Source organism: Cricetulus griseus, chromosome 9 (genome assembly GCF_003668045.3).
Source record: "Cricetulus griseus strain 17A/GY chromosome 9, alternate assembly CriGri-PICRH-1.0, whole genome shotgun sequence".
Classification (NCBI taxonomy): Eukaryota; Metazoa; Chordata; class Mammalia; order Rodentia; family Cricetidae; genus Cricetulus; species Cricetulus griseus.
In genome coordinates this window covers 17,063,002-17,083,048 of record NC_048602.1, presented here as the reverse complement: position 1 = coordinate 17,083,048, position 20,047 = coordinate 17,063,002, and the positions used below count along the sequence as shown (strand labels likewise).

Sequence of the window (20,047 nt, the reverse complement as noted above, 5' to 3'; positions counted from 1 at the left end):
AAAAACAGTGAGATCATCATCCCTTCTCGGCCTTTTGGCTAAGATCAAGTGTAAAAATAGTGAGATCAGCTGGGCAGCAGTGGCGCACACCTTTAATCTCAGTACTAGAGAGACAGAGGCAGGTGGACTGCTGTAAGTAAGAGTCTAGCCTGGTCTACAAAACAAGCTTCAAGATAGCCAGGACTGCTACACAGTAAAACCCTGTCTCTGAAAACCAGAAAGAAAAAAAAAAAATAGTGAGTTCATAGCACCCTTCTGTCAGAACCTCATCCTCACTCAAAATAACAGCCCTCCCAAGGAAGCTGGAGAGAGGCAGCTCAGAGGTTCCAAGCACTTGCTGCTCTTGCAGAAGGCCCCGGCTTGATTCCTAGAACCTACCCCAGGCAACTCACAACCACCTATAACTTCAGCTCCAGAAGATTTAATGCTTCTTTTGGCCTCAACACCTATATTCACACACACACACACACACACACACACACACACACACACACACACTCAAATTTCAAAATAAATCTGCTGGAGAGATGGCTCAACAGTTAAGAATATTCACTCTTCTTGTAGCTGACCTGGGTTCAATTCATAGGACCTAAAAGGTGGCTCATAACGATCCATAATTCCAGATCCAGGGATCCCAAAGCCCTCTTCTGACCTTCATAGGCACCAGGAATATAAGTAGTGCAATACATACGTGCAGGCAAAGACACTCAAACACATAAACAAATCTCCAAAGTATCTTAATGGAGCTGGAGAGAGGATGGCCCAGCAGTTAGGAATACTTACTTGCTACTCTTACCCAGGACTGAGGTTTGGTTCTCAGCACTGTAACTCCAGGGAATCTCACTCATCGGCCCTCACAGGCACTGCACGCATGTGACGCCCGCATACACACAAGCAGGCACGCACACATACACACAGGCAAAAGAACCTTCTGACAATCTGCCCTTCAGTTCCTGTTTCTGACCTTAGCTAAGCCTGCTCCAGCTCTCTGGCCAACTGCTTCTCTATACTGTGAAGCACAGCACAGCTTTAGAAACTGCTGCAAGATACTTTCCCTAAGCTACCAATGCGGCTCAGTCTATTGCTTTATTCTGGTCTCTACTTATGACCTTTACAGAATAGGGTGCTCACCACTCTACATACTCTGTTTTTGTAAAGCACACTTACTACTTGTCCTCTGGTATTTTCTAGTACCATGGAAGTTTTCAGACATATATAGACAAAGTATACCTAATCCCATTACCTCGATTGCCATGTTCTATTTGCCTTATTCCTCACCATGATGCTAGGTGACCTTCAGTGCTTCTCTAATTTATTTTCCATGGTTTCTCTTCTTAAAATCCAATAAATTCTGTCCTTGTCATCCTACTGTTAACTGGTTTTAAATGCCTCCTTCTCCTCCTCCAACAGGGTTTCTCTGTGTAGCCCTGGCTGTCCTAGAACTCACTCTGTAGACCAGGCTGGCCTCAAACTCACAAAGATCCATCTGCCTCTGTCTGAGTGCTGGGATTAAATGTGTGCACCACCATCACCTGGCCTCCTCAATAACTTCTACATAGTTAATTCAAATAGTTAATTCTCTCAGTTACTCTTAGCTACCAGTTGCTTACTGGCCCCCAAGGTTAGCATTTAAAATAATGGGTTTTATTATAGCATTTTCACACAAATATGTCATTATACTTTGTCCCCTCCCCCCTGTCAGTTCTATCCCCTGCTTTCATACCACACACATCTGCTTCTCTGTCCTTGCCTTCTTGAACTAAAGCCTCTCTCGGGGCTCTGTGGACCACTCTGATCTCCCTCTCCCAGGCTCTTCTGCCTGGCTTTCTTTGCCTAATGCTCCTCTTTTGTCAACTAAATGGGCCAAGTCTCCTCTGTGGGTGATACACCCCTTAGAGCTTGGCAACAGTAGTGTAGAACAAACACTTCATTTCCCAGACAGCCTTGTAATTCAGTTCCACCGTGTCTGCTGCTTAGAAGGCGATCTAGGGACAAATCTCATATACACCCATCCTCATGGCATAGATAATGGGGTAAAGCTGCCCCCCTCTCCCAGTCACCCTTGCTCCTCTACTACAGCCTGCTGCTTGAGAGCAGAATGCAGTTCATGACAAAGGCACTGCTGCAATGTGTCTGTAACACCTGCTTATCCCAATCCCTCCACTAGCTTCTTGCTGACATTAAGCTCACATCCTCCATGCACTGCTGTTCTTGGCACCTTGACACCCCCTCCCTTCCTGGACCCTTCTCTCGGGTCCTCTTGCTGTACCCATACCCATGTCCTTCCTCAGACAACCATCCCAACTCAGTCCTATATAATAGAGATACCTCATCATTCTCTAACTTAACATACAATATTTCAATATTTTATTGGCACTTAAATGTTGCAGGATTATTTGTTTACTCTGCATGAAGATGTGTCTATGTTTTGCCTCACCTGCCTAAGGCACCTGATTGGTTTAATAAAGAGTCAAATGGTCAATAAGTAGGCAGGAAAGGTTGGGCGGGACAGAGAGAGGAACTCAGGGGTCTGAATCTAGGTGCAGAGATGCCAGCGAGACATGGGGGGACTCAGATGTATAGAATGGAAGAGAGGTAAAGAGCCATATGGCAGAATGTAGATTCACAGAAACAGGTTAATTTAAGTTATAAGAGCTAGTTTAGGAACAAGCCTAAGCTAAAGGTCAAACTTTCATAATTAATAATAAATCTCTGTGTCATTATTTGGGGGCTGGAGGTTCCCAAAGGAAGTCTGATGAGCAATCTTACTATAATTAAAATAATGTATGTATCTATTTTTTTTCCTTCACTAGAACATGTAATAAATGTGACCAGATGGGGCCTTCACTTGTTCACTGTTAAATCTGCAATAAGAAAATACTGAGTGGGGTTGGAGAGATAGCTCAATGGTTAGGAGCGTGTACTGCTCTAGCAGAGGAGCCAAGGGCAGTTCTCCAGCACATGAGTCTGACAACTCACAATCGTCTGTAACTTCAGCTCCGGGGGATGTGAGACCAGGGATTGGGAGCAGGCAAGGGCAGTCCCACCCTAGAACACTGTTGAAAACAGTGGCAAACAGCTAGTACTGTATACTGTAGCAGCATAACGCTATGCTTTTAGTTTTCAGTAAATCAGGAGCTAGAAAGGAAATCACAGATATGGACAACCTATGCTCCTGGGAATACAAAAGGCTATGCACACAGGCAGCTGTCTGCTTCCCCAGAAGACCTGGAAAGAAGTCCTCATCAGTCACAATCCTCTCATCTCAAGGTCCTGCACAAGCAGGAAGGGGAAGTTTTGGGGGCCTGTTTCCTTACAAATGCCTGTGGGAAAGTGTCAGAGGAATACATCAAAGGCATTTGAGGAGCTACCCTTTCCAATTCGAAGAGCACATTCCACAGTCCAGGCCTCTATCTTATTTCTTCCTGAGCCGAGCTCTCACTGTTTAACCCAGGAGAGTCTAGAATGCATGATCCCCATTTCCGCCCCCAGAGTACTGATTATAGGTGTGGGATGCTTGGCTTCTAAATTGCTTTAAATTAAAGTGCCAACTATACTTGTTAGTTCCTATGCTGCGCCCCCTCGAATACAATAATCCCTAGGGCAACCACTAAGAAAATAATTCTAAGAACTACAGTAAAGGAATCAAATAACAACCCAGCTGCAAGTCATCATTAACTGGAAGAGAAACAAGAGAAGACATGCAAGGTACTAAACTGGACAATGAAAGAAGGGGACGGCTGGTGACCTCACATATATAAAAAGGGCTCTAAGAAACCACTCTGAACCAATTTATCAGACAGCCTAGACAAAACACATGGATTCTGAAATGAAAAACTATTAAGAAAGATTCAAGAGTAAATAGAGCATCCGAATAGTTCTGTGACAAGGATTATGAACTAGTAGTTATAATAAAAAAAATCTGGGGGCTGGAGAGATGACTCAGTGGCTAAGAGCACTTGCTGCTCTTGCAAAGGACCTGGATTCAGTTCCCAGCACCCATATCAGCTGACCCTAAACTCCTAAAACCTCCCCAGTTCCAGAGGCTCTAAAGACCTCCTCCAGCCATCTTGGGCACCTGCTCAAAAGTGCACAGACAGACAAACAGGCACTCGTGAACATACACTAATAAAAACAAATTTAAAAAATTCTTCCCATTGTTAGGTCTCAAAGAAACTCAGGACAAATGGCTGACTGCGGTGCCTATTTAACACATCAAGGTGGATGCTGGCCACCAGGTTCTCCCACCATCTCTCAGCACTTCAGGAAACTGTAACAGCCGCCCTGGCTGGCATGCCCCATCCTCTAACCTACACCTCTCCAGCCCTTGAGCTTGGCTTCCCTTTCCTCAGCTTCTCTTCCTATACAGCCCAGCCAGTCTGGCTATGCGTTTTCTTGGTGCTCTTCTGGCTTGCTCCTGGCTCTTGGATCCTGGTCCCCTCCTCCTCCGTTTCTCCTTTCTCTCCACCCCCCTCCTCTCATGGCCTGGTTCAGTCTACTGGCCATGTTCTGTCTAGACCCTTTCAGATGCCTCTGGCTGTGCTCTCATACCTACAACAAAACTTTCTCTTCAACCATAACTAGGAGCAGTCATGTCTTTATTTTTTTCATTCACCCATGAAAATTACAGCTATGAACTAGAGATGGAAATAATTTGATGGACATGAGGAACTCTATTAAAGGGCCACAGTGTTAGGAAGGTTGAGAGCCGCTGCTCTAGAACATCCTTTCTCCCCTAGACCATAGGCTTCGGTTGCCCGGGCACTTTCCCAGAGGCATCTAGAATGCCGCCTTCCCACAGACTGCCTGGGTCTCCCCAGGTCCACGAACCATCACTCACCGGGATGCCATTCTTTTGTCCCATTCCTCATAGCCATCCAGGGCTCCTTCCCCTGCTCTAAAAGGGAGATCACTCTTGGCTTAGTGTCAGCAAGACCTGTCCAAAGACAAAAGCGGAAGTTTATATTGTGCATGTCAGAATCAACATGGTCCAGGAGGCCTGGCACACAGGCACACGCCTTTAGTCCTAGCACTCTAGAGGCAGAGTCACGAGGATCTCTGTGGGTTCAAGGCCAGCCAGGGTTACACAGTGAGACTATAATAAAATAAGTACATGATTGTCAAGAGAAAAAACAGGGTCTCAGACTGAGAGGGGAGGAGGACAAAAAGCCCTCTCTCCTAACCCAGAAGCCCTCTCTCCTACTATCTCAAACTGACAACCATCCACAAAGGAGAAATTAAGTTTTCTCCAAAGGACCCCCACTGAGATGGAAACCTCACCTAAGGGCAGGCCCCATGTTCAGCAGTAGATGGCCAGCACAACATGTGAACTCAAATGGTATCGTTGGAGGTTTTTGTCTCATAATGCTTTGGACTTTTTATTTTTCTTTTTTTCTTTTTAACCTTACGGATCTTTTGCTCATATATTATGGTTTCCAATGCGTGCAAATGTGTGTCTCAGTGTCTGTATGTGTTTCTTGTGCTTTTATGTTGTTTTCTTTCTTTTTTTTTTTTTTTTTTTTTCCTGTTCACTTGTTTAGTCCTATCCTGGTTTGTTTCTATTCCGAGAAAGAGAAGGTCTGGATTTGGGTGGGTGGGGAAGTGGAGAGGATCTGGGAGGATTTGGGGGACAGGAAATGTAATCAATATATTGTTATGCAAAAAAAGTCTTTTCAGTAAGAGAGAGAGAGAGACAGAGACAGAGAGAGAGAGAGAAGACTGAGCCAGGAAGTTGGCTCAATGGGTAAAGGTACTTGTCATATAAATCTGGCAACCTAAATTCAGTCCTTGGAACCCATGTAGAGATGGATGGAGAGAACCAACTCCATAGAGCTGTTCTCTAACCTCTCTGTGCATGCTCTTCCCTACCCAATAATAATAATAATAATAATAATAATAATAATAATAATAAAAATAATAATTTAAGGATTAAAGTGAGTGAATGTTAGAGGGCTGGGGAAGAGAAGATGTCTCCCTCCCGCCCCCCCCCAAATAAATGTCATTAATTTAGCCGAGTACTTGAAAAGTGTTCATGAAAAACTTAGCAAATGCCTTTGGTAGTGGTGCAGGCCTATAGCCTCAGCACTTGTAAAGCTAAGGCAGAGGACTGTCATGAGTTTCAGAGCATTCTGGGCTGCATAGCAGACAAAACAAATCAACAGGGGCTGGCGGTTAAGAGCACTGGCTGCTCTTATAAGAGGATTAGAATTCAGTTCTCAGCACCCACATAGTGACCCACAACCATTTGTAACTCAAATTCTGGGGGTTCTGATTAATGCCTTTTCTGGCTTCCATGGGTACCAGGCATGCATGTGGAACACAGATATACCTGCAGACAAAATACCCACTTACATAATAAAATTTTAAAAATTAAAAAAAAAAAATCAGCACTCATCATAAAGAATATGAAAATTCTGGAAGGGCAATTCTGAATGCTGGTGGGTGGATGAACTTACCTAGTGAAATCAGGTTGCTATAATTCTCCAACATTACATTCTGGTACAAATTTCTGTGGGAATGGTGCAAGCACTCCCACTCCTCTCGAGAGAAGTAAATGACCACATCTTTGAACTCCAAGCCCTGAAATGACACACAAACATGCCATTTGTGAAATTAAGACAAAAGGCTTAAGCTGATAGGAAGGACAGTGGAGAAGGCAATTCCTGACTGAACCCTTCCATAAGAACAGGTCAACATGGGAACAAACGGCACTCGAGGGCTCTGAGAACACCTGCTCCTTGGTGCTTCAAATAAAGTCCATGGAAGTGGTGTTTTTCAACCGAATGGAACTGTACTTGCAGTACACGGCATCCTCTAGTCACTGTCTCCATGCTCCTCTGCAGGTAGGCGTGCGCGTGTGCGTGCGCGTGTGCGTGCGCGTGTGCGTGCGCGTGTGCGTGTGCGTGTGCGTGTGCGTGTGTGTGTGTGTGCTTTGTCAAACATTTCCTTTTCCTCACTGGTTACTTTTCTGAGCCTAGCTGTAATTCTGTGCTTTAATTGTTGACCCACTGTGCTCCATAACTGTCTCTCTTCTCTGCACCTACAAAAGTCTGCTCTTGTCCATTTTTACATCTAAAATAGTTTTACTATGAACCTTCATATTTCACCCGAACCTGTACACCTCCCATCTCATGCTGTACCCCCTCTTTCCTCCCAAAGAATCTATGGCATTCACACCCTCCATCCAGTCTCCACCCTGTGGAAACTCAAGTGTAATACCAGAGGGTCTTCTAGAGGGAGGCAAAACTAAAACTGCTGACAAACCATTGGGGTCACCCCTCCTAATAACTGCAGGAAATGTACTTTCTACCGAGGACATCATTTTTTAGAAGACCTCACACAAAACAGCTCCAGAAGGAGTTAAAAGGAAAGACACATCCATCACCACAGGTGTGTAAACACAACAAAGAAACACAAAAGTTTAGGAGACAATTAACTTACCACAAGAGGTGCCCCAACCCTCAACTCCCTGATAATAGAAGTCAAAATCCCTTGATAGCTGAGATGTCTGAGAAAAACTTTAGAGTCCTACTTTTAAAAGCAATGACAGGAAAGGGGGAATTACTGTCAATCAGCTGGGTGCCCACTAGTGCCCAATTGGGCATCAGTAGAAAGTTTCAGGAGTCACAGCTGGGTGTGGTGGGGCACACTCTTGGTCCCAGCATTGGAGAAGTAGAGGCAGAAGAATCTCTCTGAATTTGAGCCATCCTGAGCTACAAAGTAAGTTCCAGGCCAGCCAAGGCTATACAGTAAAGCAAAGCTATCCATGAGTCACACAGAGAGTCTGGGTAAACTATATGGGTCACACAGCAAAACCAAAGGTCATGAATTTGGGAAAGGGCCATGTCGAGAAGCGGGTATTTTTTGGCATGGGAGGGATACGTGAGAGGGTCCAGAGAGAGTTATCAGAATGCATTCTATACCAGCATGAAATTGTCAAAGGAACAACATCAAAAAAGAAAAAAGAAGGGCTGGAGAGACGGCTCAGCAGTCAAGATCACTGGCTGCCCTTCCAGAGGAAGCAGGTTCAATTCCCAGCATCCATATGGCAGCCTATAATCATGTGCAATTCCAGTCTCTGGAAATCCACCATCCTCTTCTAGCTTCTGTGAGTATCAGACATACATGTAGTGCAAAGACATAGATACAGGCAAAATACCCACACACAAAATAAAAATGAATGCTGAAAAAATAAAAACTGTAATTCACTACACAAATCTGATCTGAAGGATGGGGAGGAGTGCCGAGACATGGTCACTGCATTCACAAACTCACTGGAACTATGGCTTCCTGCCCAAGGCCAAACTAACAAGATCAGTCAACATTCCAACAGGCAGCAGCACTAATTGAACTCAGTGGGGGAAGAAGAGGATGAAGACATGAGGCATGAACCAGAGGGATGGCTGGAAGAAGTATAAGGGGAAACTGGGATGCATATGATCAATGAACTTTGTATGTATGAAACTCTCAAAGAAGGAATAAGGGTGCCCTACTTAAAAAAAAAAAAAAAAAAAAAAAAAAAAGAATACATAACAGAATTAATGACAGGGTTAGGACGAGGACTAAATAAGGTCACATTTGAGAAGAAGCTCAAACTACAGTGACTCTAAGTCAGTTGTTTCTGCCAGTGACATCCTGCACTGAAAACAGAAACATAGGGCCAATTATGTGCATAGACAAAATCATCTGGAAACATTAACAGCTGAGTGTCTTCTGGGGAAAATGAGTGGAAGAGGCCAGGCAGACACCATAGACTGTTGTCATTTTTAAGCAAGAAGTCATTACACTGACCCTAGAAGGGACAACAAAGAAATTAGACTGAAATAACTTCAATTTCCCTGCTAAATGACCAGGTTGACCATCAAGACCACAAAGAACAGAAGCCTGGGAGACAGAAATTCTAGATAACACAGACAGTTTGTACAAAGCAGATGTCCTGGGCTGGTTTGGGAAAACTGCTCTCAAACACGGCTTCCTCTTCTCCAAATCACTGAGGGCTCTACAGGAGACTCCTGAGTCACAGCAGCAGTTAGACCTGGAAGCTTCTCATGACAAAAGTAGCAAATGTGGCTTACCTTGGTCATGGCTTTCGATGTAAAACTCTTCTTTCCTCCTCTTCTGGCTTCTTAGAAAAAGAAAATGGTGGGAAATGGTTAAGAAACTTAGAGGACCACAGAGGACCACATCTCACCACCTTCTCCAATCCTTACTTAAAAAAGGTGGCCTTAGGACCCAGATTGGAGTCCTGAGGCAGAGTCCCAAACTTAAGTTTGTTCTTCCTTAAGTAAAAGCACCAGGGGATGGTGGCACACTCATTAATCCCAGCACATGAGAGACAGAGGCAGGCAGATCTCTGAGTTCAAGGCCAGCCTGGTCTACAAAGTGAGTTCTAGGACAGCCAGAGCTACACAGAGAAACAAAAACAAATCTAGAATCGAAAAAGCTGTCTGCAGCCACCGTGTTAACTAGTCAGATCACATCCATCTCAGAAGGTAAGCAGGGCTGGCCTGCCTGGCTAGTGCCTGGATGTGGGAGAACCTTACTTCATTGTCTTCAGCTCCAGCATCTTACACTGAACCCAAGGTTGGCTCTAAGCAGTGGGTGGACTGCTGTCCTTCCTCCCGTGGCACCTATAGGATGGAGAAGTGGCAATCTCTCTATTTCTCAAACCTATGGCTAGCCTGAGGGGAGCAGCACTCACTGCACTGGAGACCGAGTGGGGACATTCCAGGAGTGAGTAGTGGTAGCTGTGGTTCTTGCTGTTGGGACTCACACCAGGAACTACTAAGACTTTCTACATAGTTGGGATTGGAAGAAGAGGCCAGTCAGACTCTAGCCAGTGTGGACCAAGTGTGTACAGCAGGCACTTCTCTCCACCCAGCTCCCACAGACAAGGGCCCACTGTGTTCACACAAGGAAAAGACTGCATGCCCTGGGGTTAGAGATGTAAGTTCAAGGCCGGCCTAGTTTATACACTATGACTCTGTCCCCTCAAATTAGAACAAATCAAATGAAAAGTCAGCATTTTGTAAACACTCAGAAGCTAACATATCTGTTCATGACTAGGGCTTCTCCAGGGTAAAATGTATCATTGGGCCTGAACTTTCCTCAGAGCCCTTGCCATGCTGTTGTCTGTCCTCTCCGAGCCTTAGTAACATTTTATTGTCTGTGGAGCCCTGGCTGTCCCAGAACTTCCATCTCAGAGATCTGCCTGCCTCTGCCTCCCAAGTGCGGGATTAAAGGTGTGTGCCACCACTACCACCTGGCCTTCAGGAAGCTACGTTAAGAGTGGACTTTTCTGGAAATCTCAGTTCTGGGTCACAATGTCCTCCGGGCTTGGATCACAGCCTGTTGCCTTTAATCTGAGGTCACTTACTCTCCCTTGGTTTACCATCTGCGACACTTACCACACACTAGGAAGGGAGTTAAAGAATTATGAAGACAGTTGTTTCTCACCCCTCTCAATTGGATCTGATTACTTTGCCAAAACTTCTAGAGGGTCTGTCTCTTTGCATATTTGGATAACTTCACACGACAGGACAGCAAATAGACACAGTTCCTTATTACAGCTTTTTCTGCCTTGAAAACGGCCTTCCCTCTGCCAGTCTTGTTATAAACAAACAAACAAACAAAAAAACGAAATAAAGCAACACCTACACTAAACCAAACAACACCCCTCTACTCCAGCTGTTCCAGCTGTTCCAGCTGTTCCCTGGGTGGAGTGGCAGCCTGCTGTGAGCAGTGTTACTTCCCAGCTCTACTCCCTGCTATGGTCAGCCCAGCTTCTCAGGGTGACACCAGGGTTCCTTCTTTGGAGACCCTCTCAGTTTCCCGCTTCTTGTCCAATCTGGGTGGGAGTGAACACTTGCTGCCTCCAGAAATGCACGCATAGGAACCAGCCCTGCCGCTCTCAGTGAGAAACCCACCACACTGCACCTTTAGATCCCCCTGGGCAGACTGAGAGACTAAACAATTGCCACATTCTCAATCCCTCACAGCTGCACATCCTCACTCTTATGGTCCTGTGTGACAACCTAACTCCATCTGTCTGGATGGCCTTGGCTGTCCTGCAATGCCTGACAGCAAGGGTGAAGATTAAACATATCAATGTCCCATTTTTAGCAGGAAGTAGACAGGGGGACTCACTGTCCATTAAAAGAATTTAAATGATTTTATGGTCTCTACTCTTGAGGGAAAATTTTTAGGTAGCTAGATATTAGCAGGCTTGGAGGCCACGGAGGAAGGACCCCTCCCCCAAAGCAGCCTCCTCCTCCTCCAGATTTCCCACACTAGACTGTCGAAAGACTCCCCTGATAAGGATGCTGCCTTTGCCCAGCGCAGAAGAACTACTAAAATCCTAAGTGTGCTCCCTTTCACCTGGCTAATACAAAGCCTCACGAATGTTACCTAGGGGCATGCCAGTGTCTAAAGGTCCTCTAGCAACTTGTTCTTCCCCACTCGCAGGCAATGCTCACCTCCAGGAATCATAGGCAGCCTGCCTGAAAGTACCCATCAAACGTGGCCCAGAACCTTCCCCCTTTCTCTGAGACCAATAAAAAGGGACAGTCACTCTGCCACATGGGGCTGAACTCTCCTCAAAGCCCACACCACGCTGCTGTCTGTTCTTCTATAACTTTAATAACTTGTAATGACTCTCATACTTAAAAGAAAATAACGGAGCATTGTGAATCACGGAGGATGCTTCTGAAACAGGGAAGCAATCACACTACACAGCCCTCTGCCAAGCTCTGGAGCAGAGACTATATTGGGAATACTTCGTAAAACGGCTTTCTGTTGCTCCAAGTTGTTAAATTTAGTTGGAGCAGAAGCAGCAGCTGGTTAGTTACATGGGAACAGGCATCAGTTACGCTCCAGAAGCAGCTGCTGAGCTCACCGTGGGTTTGGCACAGACACTCTGCCCAAAGCCTAGGGCAGCTGGCACCCATCTGTTATTTGCTGATGTAGTCATCAGTCAAAATTACACTGTGACTTGCATTTCCATAGCTTGCCAAGAAAAAAAAAATGAAACTATTAAGATGGAAATAATAGCACTGAAAATTAAGACTTTCCTTAAATATGTGTCTCACTTTACCCAGCCAAACTTTCCTCAGTATTCATCTACCCAAGAGAAATGAAGACACCTCTCTATACAAAGTCTTACGTACACATTCTTTGGTTGCTTTGTTTCTGATAGCCCCCAAACTGGAAGCTGCTCACCTCTTCATCGACAGGTGACTGGATATGAGAGCATTACTAATGAAAACGAGCTACAGACTGCAGTGTGGCTAAAGCTACGGAATCTGAGCAGGGGAGGCCAGCTGCCACCGACAGTGCAGGGAGGCTCCAAGCATCTGACAAACTAACCCATCAAGACGGAAGTTGGAATTGGTGATTTCAGATGGGGAATGGGGTCTTCTGGGGAAGGAGCACAGGACACTGGGGAGATGGATTAAATACTTCACTTTCTCTTCTAGGAGTAGAGGCACAGGTCTCTGTAAATTTATCAAGATACAGACTCAATATAAAATGTTTCCATTTTTTTAAAAAGAAAAACTTTAGTCTTAAGAGAAATCAGGACTTTTCAGAGACTGGAGTTGGTAAAGAGCTGAAAGGAGGAACGGCAGGCAAACAGCCTGACACATATGGACTACTTCAGACCAAAAGTACAGCATATCGAATGCTCTGGCTTCCAGTCCGCTGTGCACAAAGCTTGGAAGGTTGTCAGTCATCTAACAAGCCAAACCCTATTTTAGCCAGGCGGTGGTAGCGCATGCCTTTAATTCTAGCACTGAGGAGGCAGAGGCAGAAACTATGTGATTTTGCAGCCAACCTGGTCTACAGAATGAGTTCAGGACACAGAGAAACTCTGTCTCAAAAGATCAAAAACCAAAAACCAAACCAAGCCAAAAACCTATTTAAAAAACCAACATCCTCTCAGAGCCATCAGAACAGTGGGGTCCCAGAACAAATTGTCCTTCCAATTCTGAGACACAGGCAGCTAAAAAAGTCACAACTGATGGAGCAGAAAACACAGAAGACAGGGATAGAGTAGAAAAAAACCCAAACTATAGCTGATGAGTTCCCAATGAGTATCAGTGCACAACTCTCAGAGGTAAAGTCCTGGTCTCAGGGAAATACCCTATACACTCTTAGGAGTTCATTTCCTTCCTTTCTTTTGTAAATAAAAATAAAGTGGGTTTTATTTAAAATATAAGAGGGGCGGCATCCATTTTGGTCAGTAAAGTTGGCCTCAAGAGTTTTAACAGAACTTTAATGCCATCACACAGATTGGCACGCAAAGGCATTTTGAATGCTAAATACAAGAGTGAACAGATTGCTTAGTTTGGAAAGTTGAAACACTAAACTGAGCAACCTGAGTTGCTGAGCAAACTGAGCAAACTGAGCAAACTGAGCAACTGAGCAACCCTCCCCCCCTTTCTCTACAAATCCTTTGGACAGTACTAGTACTACAGTTGCCTCTGGCATCTAAAGTTTCAGCATCTCAAAGAGAAGGGTTGAGGGGAACTGGAAAAAAAAAAGAGAGAGAGAGAGCAAACTGGCAGATGTAACTGATAAGAGGCGGCAGCTGCCACTTATGGCAGACCAGAGACTAGCCTGATGCCAACTTTCCTCACAATTGCCCTGGCATCTTCCCAAACAGACTACTGTCATGACATTCTGGAGCAAATGTGCCCAAGACTTGGGAAGGAGAAGCCTGGACAGAGAGCAGACAGAATATACTTTGTGTCAGTTCCAAAGTTGTACAGTCTCCAATCCTACAGAGAAACCCTGTCTCAAAAAACAAAAAAGAAAACAGAAAGAAAGGAAGGAAGGAAGGAAGGAAGGAAGGAAGAAGGAAACACTGTAGAAGAAACAAAGAATGTCTGTGTGAGCACATGCCAATAACTCAAGTTTATTGAAGAAAATCCTAACCCTGTATTGTTTTAATAGAAACTTTTAAAACTAATATTAAAAAAGGAGTGAAAAAGGAAAAGGGAATCTACAGAAAAAAGTAAAAAAGACTTAAAACAGGAGACATAAAACCAATGATTATTAACTCTGAAATCATCACGAGGCCCAGAAATATTCACTAATAAATTCTACCAAACAAGGAAGAAACTACATCAACCCTGAGGGATTTTCCTAACTCATTCTGGAAAACCATTTCTAATAACAAAAAGACGATTACCACAAAAAAACAACCAGCCACAGATTAATATCTCTGAACACAAATGCAAACAAACAAAAATCCTGAACAAAATATTAGCAAATCAAAGTCCAACAGGATATAAGAATTATATATTACAACCAAGATTTGTAAGACAGTTCAACACCTGCAAGTCTATCAATGTAATCCATGATATCAATAGGCTAAAGTAGCAAATCACAGAATCATATCAAAAGATAGCCAAAAAAATCCACGATGCTATTCTGTACATGAACAGTTTGTGTGAGCAATGCGTGTATGTGCACATGTAGAGGTAGGGGGTTGATTTTGAGTAGCTTTGACTGCTCTCCAACTGATTTTTTAATCAGTCTGTCTTTCTGAACATGGGGCTCACTTCAGCTACACTGGTAGACTGAGGCTACAGGTATACGCCCCCTCACATGGCTCTTGTATGTTGGGGATGGGAATCTGAACTCAGACCTTCAGGCATGCACATCACAAACACTTTATCCATTTAGCCACCTCCCATACACACACACACACACACACACACACACACACACACACACACACACACACACACACACACACACACACCTCTCAAGAGAACAGCAAGATGGTTTAGTGGGTAAAGATACTTGCCACCAAGTCTGAAAATCTGAGTCCAATACTGGGACCCACAAAATAAAAGGAAAGAACCAACTCCCACAAGCCATCTTTTGACCTCCACAGATATCTAGTCCAATAAAAAATGGTAGGAGAGGGCCAGAGAGATGGCTCAGTGGGTAAACCAGAGTCTGACAAGCCCAGGGACCCAAATGATAGAAAGACGTCCACAAACTGTCTACTGACCACATGTACAAGTACACAAATAAATAAGTAAATAATAGACAAATGCAAATGGCAATAGACTAGAACAAGCATTTCATACATGAAACTGCTTAAGTAACCAGTCACATATGGAAAAGGTACTCTAGGGGACTGGAGAGATGGTTGGGCCGTTAAGAGTACTTCCTATTCTTCTAGAGGACCAGAGCTCTGCTCCTAGCACAGGTCAGCCAACTCATAACTGTGGGGGACCAAAGTGTTTCCACTATGGAATATTTTGAGATTCAGCCTTGGGTCTTATCTGCATATCTATGCACCTAAGCATCTGACTAAGCCTGCACCAGGGCAGAGAGATCTGAGGTGTGAGTAACTTGGGAGGAGAGAAGGTTAGGAGTTACGAGGCGAGCAGCCAGAGCAAGAGCAACAAGGGAACAAAGAGAGAGATGGTTGCCTCGTGATATTAGCCGGATGGTTAAGAAACACCAGAAAAGATGGCTAATAAAGAAATGACTCTAGTTCCACAACATGGAACTGAGAGCTCTCTGAAGATGACAAGATGCCTGTGTTTGGTCTTTATCGCCGTTGGGTTGCTCGGAGCTTCCAGGTCCACACACCCCCACTCAGGTACAACCTCATGGACTAAGGCTGAGACATGCTGGGTCACGACACTTAACCACCTATAACTCCAGCCCCAGGGGATCCAATGCCCTCTTCTGACCTTCACAGACACCACAAACACATAGCACACACAAAAAATAAAAGTAAACCTTCAGAAAAGGAGGTATATTTTTAATTATTTCCTTCTAATCCCCTTATATTCAGAGTTTGGAGCTGGTACACTAGCCAGCAGCAAAAGATGAATATTGATTCTCTTGCCTTATGTTTTAACAAGGTTATTTGATTTGTGCAGATTTCCACATTTTATACATTTAGATAGTTTAAGCTGACATCAATTTACAGCCATCAATATTATTATTGTCAAAGGCATCTTATTTTGGGCCACTCAGAGTCCTTTTAAGGGCTCTTCTTGTCTCTTGGATGATCTCAGAAGTCTTTGATAATTTTCCTGCTCAGGTCGTCATGATGGACTCCTGCAGAGTGCTGCTCAAGATCGTAATCTAACAGCATTTAGCGGATATCAAACGAGCAGTTTCTACTTCCTCCTCCTTTTCTATTAAGGAATTAGTGTCTTGAATTTTCAGATGCATATCTTAGATATTATGCAATTGGTCAGTTTGTTAGTCTTGTGTTCTAGTTATTTTATGTGGATCACAGGACAAGACTCATGTCCTGTTTGGCACAAGTGCCTTTCCTGGCTGAGCATCTCAAGTCTTTGAGAGATGCCTGAGCCCAGGGAAATTAACAGCGAGATGACTAAAGAAGGGAAGAAAATCGTCTCTGCTCTTGCCTCCTTCAGCAAGGGCAGACCGAGTTTTAGTCCAGTTCTGCTTTTAAGGCTAAAAATCAACACTCTTCTAAGAAGTGTAACAAAATCTAGCATCTTTCTGTATCCCACTGCATATACCTGTGTCCTGCTACTCCCCTCCACTTGTGGTCCCTTACACTTTCCTGGTGTCTGTGGTTATTCCATGTCATATATCACATATGAGGATTTGGAGCTAGGAACTACAGATGAGAGGGAAAATGTGGCATTTGTCTTTCTGGGTTACTTTACTCAATACAATCTTTTGCAAGTCCAGCCACTTACCTGGAAAGTCCATGATTTAATTGTTCTTTACAGCTCAACAGTATTCAATTATGTATATATGTACCACATGTCCATTATCCATTCATCTGATGAAGAACTGTTCCTATTTCCTGGCTATAATGAATATGTGGCTATGAACACTGCTGGAGGAAGGACAAGGGACAAATAACACCAAGGCCTCAAGGAATAATACTATTTTATAAATATTTACCTAAAATTATGAGATATATCTATCTATCCATCCATCCATCCATCCATCTTAAAGGAAGTTATGCCATCCATCCATCCATCCATCCATCCATCCATCCATCCATCCATCCATCTTACCCCACTTGGGCCCACAATGCTCCCCACAAGAATGCTAGACTAACATACCCCCCAGTACTAGGCATAAGGAACCTTTTAAATGATTGGTCAGGGTAGTCCAAGTGACGCCCAAAACACCCTAGACTACTGATATAGTCTGTGTTGCTTCTTGGGGGCTAGGGGTTGGTCCCCAGTGCTAAAGACACTGCACACTTAAGACACAGGTCTTGGATAATTCATGCTGGATCTGGCCTGAAAGCCTCTTCCTTTGGATCTAATTTCTATGGTTATAGAAAATACTATGCAAGCTGCCAAGGAAAGGAAGCAGTTAAACAGGCCTACCCAACTACAACACCTATGAACCACAATGATGACTAACATGGCAAGATCTCTGTTAAGATGCAATAAGTGGCATTCACATGGTGTTGGTAACCAACGGCCATCTAATTGGACTTAAGGCCTCCGCACCAAGAGGGAAATCATAACTGGTACTAGAAACCTAGCTTACTGTAACAGGGTTCGTGAAGTTGCTGACCTCAGAAAAGAATCTACTACCACCACTTTGCAACAGCAACATAAATCCTTACTACATTCTAAATCTTAACCTTATACCCATGGATAACTGTAGCAACCACCCCTCATCAAAGAAGCCTTTGTTAGCAGCAAAGGGAGACCATCACAGAAAACCACAACTGGACAGGATGCAGAGACCAACTGACTGTAGGGATCAGCTCTAAAGGATACATCTGTATCACCCATCACAGCTCCTACAGCTATGGCTCAGGGAACACTGAGGAAGAGGGGACTGAGATTCTAAGTTAGAAACAGCCTCTCCTAGAAATGGATACATAAACCACATCAGAACAGTGGCATGAACATCGATGAACATAACTGACGCCAAAGAGGACAACATTTGAAGGGTCCTACCCCTACAGGCAACTGACAACTGCTGGGAGGAGAGTTATCCTCTCCCGGGGATGCAGCCCCTAATTGGTTGTTCAAGGCAGAGTGGTCAGCCCTGAAAACAGTTACACCCAAACAATAAAAACAGACTCAACAGGTTGTATTTAAATATTTGCGCATATATACGTGTGCATGTATTTATGTTGTGTGTGTATGTAACAGTAATAATCAGAAAAATGGGGGGATATAACTTGAGAGTGGCGGGCATAAGAGGAACTGGAGGAAAAGAAAGGCAGAAAATGATGTAATTCTATTTCAATTAAAATATTTTTAAATATATGAAAAAAGTCTAGCATCTTGACAATGTATTAGTCATCATGTCCACTACATAAAAGATATAGGAAAAGTAAATGAGAGGAAAACCCACTGAAGAAAATGATTTTTTTTTTAACTTAGGTTTTTTGAGATGGGTTTTTCTGAAAGCTCTGGCTTTCCTGGAACTCATTCTGTAAACCAGGCTGGCCTTGAACTCAAGAGATCCGCCTGCCTTTGCCTCCTGAGTGCTAGGATTAAAGGCATGTGCCGAAACCACCAGGCAAAAAACAAATGAGTTTTAAGACAATATAGATACGGAATTATGAGAGGAATTTTTTAACTTGAGTGTGAAGATTTATCATTTTATCCATTTTTCCATGTATCACTGTTCAGTAGCATTCAGTATATTTTCAATATTATAGGGCTATGACTACTACATCCAGACAATGGTCATTAAACATCACTCCATTTCTCCCCATCCCAGGTCCTGATAACCCCTATGCTAACTTCTGAGTCCTCAGATTCTTGGTACTTCAATAAGTGAAAGTTATATAAACTTAGCTTTTTGTGTTCAGCTTATTTCACTTAACACGATGTTTTCGAAGACCCTTCATATTATAGCATGTTCTAGGATTTCAATTCTTATTGTTAAATAACATTCCATTGTTAAGTACAGACTGAACTTTCTTCATCTGCTGATGGGCGGTGTCAAGAGGACCTTGTCTTTCACCACTAAGATATCTAATGAAGTTTCTGGATGTTATGTTGCCATTAAGTCTTTCTTTAGTGAGCTAAGCCAGCTAGAGGGAGGTGACATCGGCTAAGAGTTCTTTCCTTAAGTAGAGAAGACCTGCTGGTTACTTTCCTTTACTACTTTATCAAGAGGGTTCTTTTCTCTTTCCTGAAACTCAATCTCATGCAGCACAGACTGGCCTTACACTGCAGATCCTGCTACATCCACTTCCCAAGTTCTAGGACGATACATACGAACAACACCCAGATATTCAATTTTAAAAAATGGGCTTGAATTCTGTCAAGCCCCCCTTTTTAAAATCAACCGAAATGCTTGTGTCTTTAGTGTACTAATGTGACATGCTTCACTTACTGATTTTTATATGAAGAGCCATCCTTATTTTCCAGAAGTATCATTTTATTATGGTGTGTAATTCTTTTAAACAAATATACAAGTTATTTTCTAGAGTTTTACCAAGGTATTTTTTTTGCATCGGGATTTTAAATTTAAAAAACTAATTCATCACGTATGGGTATTTAGCATGAATGTATGTGTATGCACTACACATGGGATGTTAGGTCCTTTGGGACTGAAGTTACAGACAGTTGCGAGTTACCATGGGGATGTCAGGAACTTAACACGGGCCCTCTCAACAACACACAGTGCTCCTAAGCCACAGACCCAGTGCCCTCATGAGTATCAGTCTGTATTTTTTTATGTGTTTGGCTTTTCTACCAGGGTAATGCTATGTCACAGGAGTTAGGAAGTATTTCTTCCCCTTTAGGTTTCTGGGAAAGGTTTAAGAAAGTAGTGTTCCTATTCCTTCGATGTTTTTCCAATTCAGGGAACTACACATTTTGAGTGCCAGGTGTGCTAACTCGTCTTTCAAGTCTGATGAATTCCACACTTGAAAGGATGGGAGCCCTGCCTTTGGAGTTACTTCTGTGAGATATGGGTTCCTTAGCTATAGACTTGGAGGCCTCTTCCTCAGGAAACCAGGACAGAGGTTTCCTTCAGTGTCTAGCTCTGAAAAAGTTAAAAACTTTCCTTTCACCTTAATCACTTCACTATAGAACTCAAACTTAAA

At 43.6% G+C, this 20,047-nt stretch overlaps 1 protein-coding gene and 1 pseudogene across 3 annotated transcripts in view; one reads left to right on the top strand and one right to left on the bottom strand.

Moving 5' to 3' along the window:
- LOC113838967 overlaps positions 1-20,047 on the top strand; it is a 321,491-nt pseudogene that overhangs the window by 151,711 nt on the left and 149,733 nt on the right.
- Positions 1-20,047, bottom strand: part of LOC100759667 (zinc finger protein 568) — a 48,123-nt gene that overhangs the window by 5,960 nt on the left and 22,116 nt on the right. For 2 of the 3 annotated variants that reach the window (XM_027434065.2, XM_027434066.2), the window contains exons 7-9: positions 9,075-9,124; positions 6,456-6,579; positions 4,841-4,936 (exon numbers count right to left, since the gene is read on the bottom strand). In XM_027434065.2, the coding sequence (XP_027289866.1) occupies positions 4,841-4,936; positions 6,456-6,579; positions 9,075-9,124 (270 nt within the window). The remainder of the gene's footprint in view (positions 1-4,840; positions 4,937-6,455; positions 6,580-9,074; positions 9,125-20,047) is intronic. The other variant, XM_027434067.2, reaches the window with a different exon arrangement.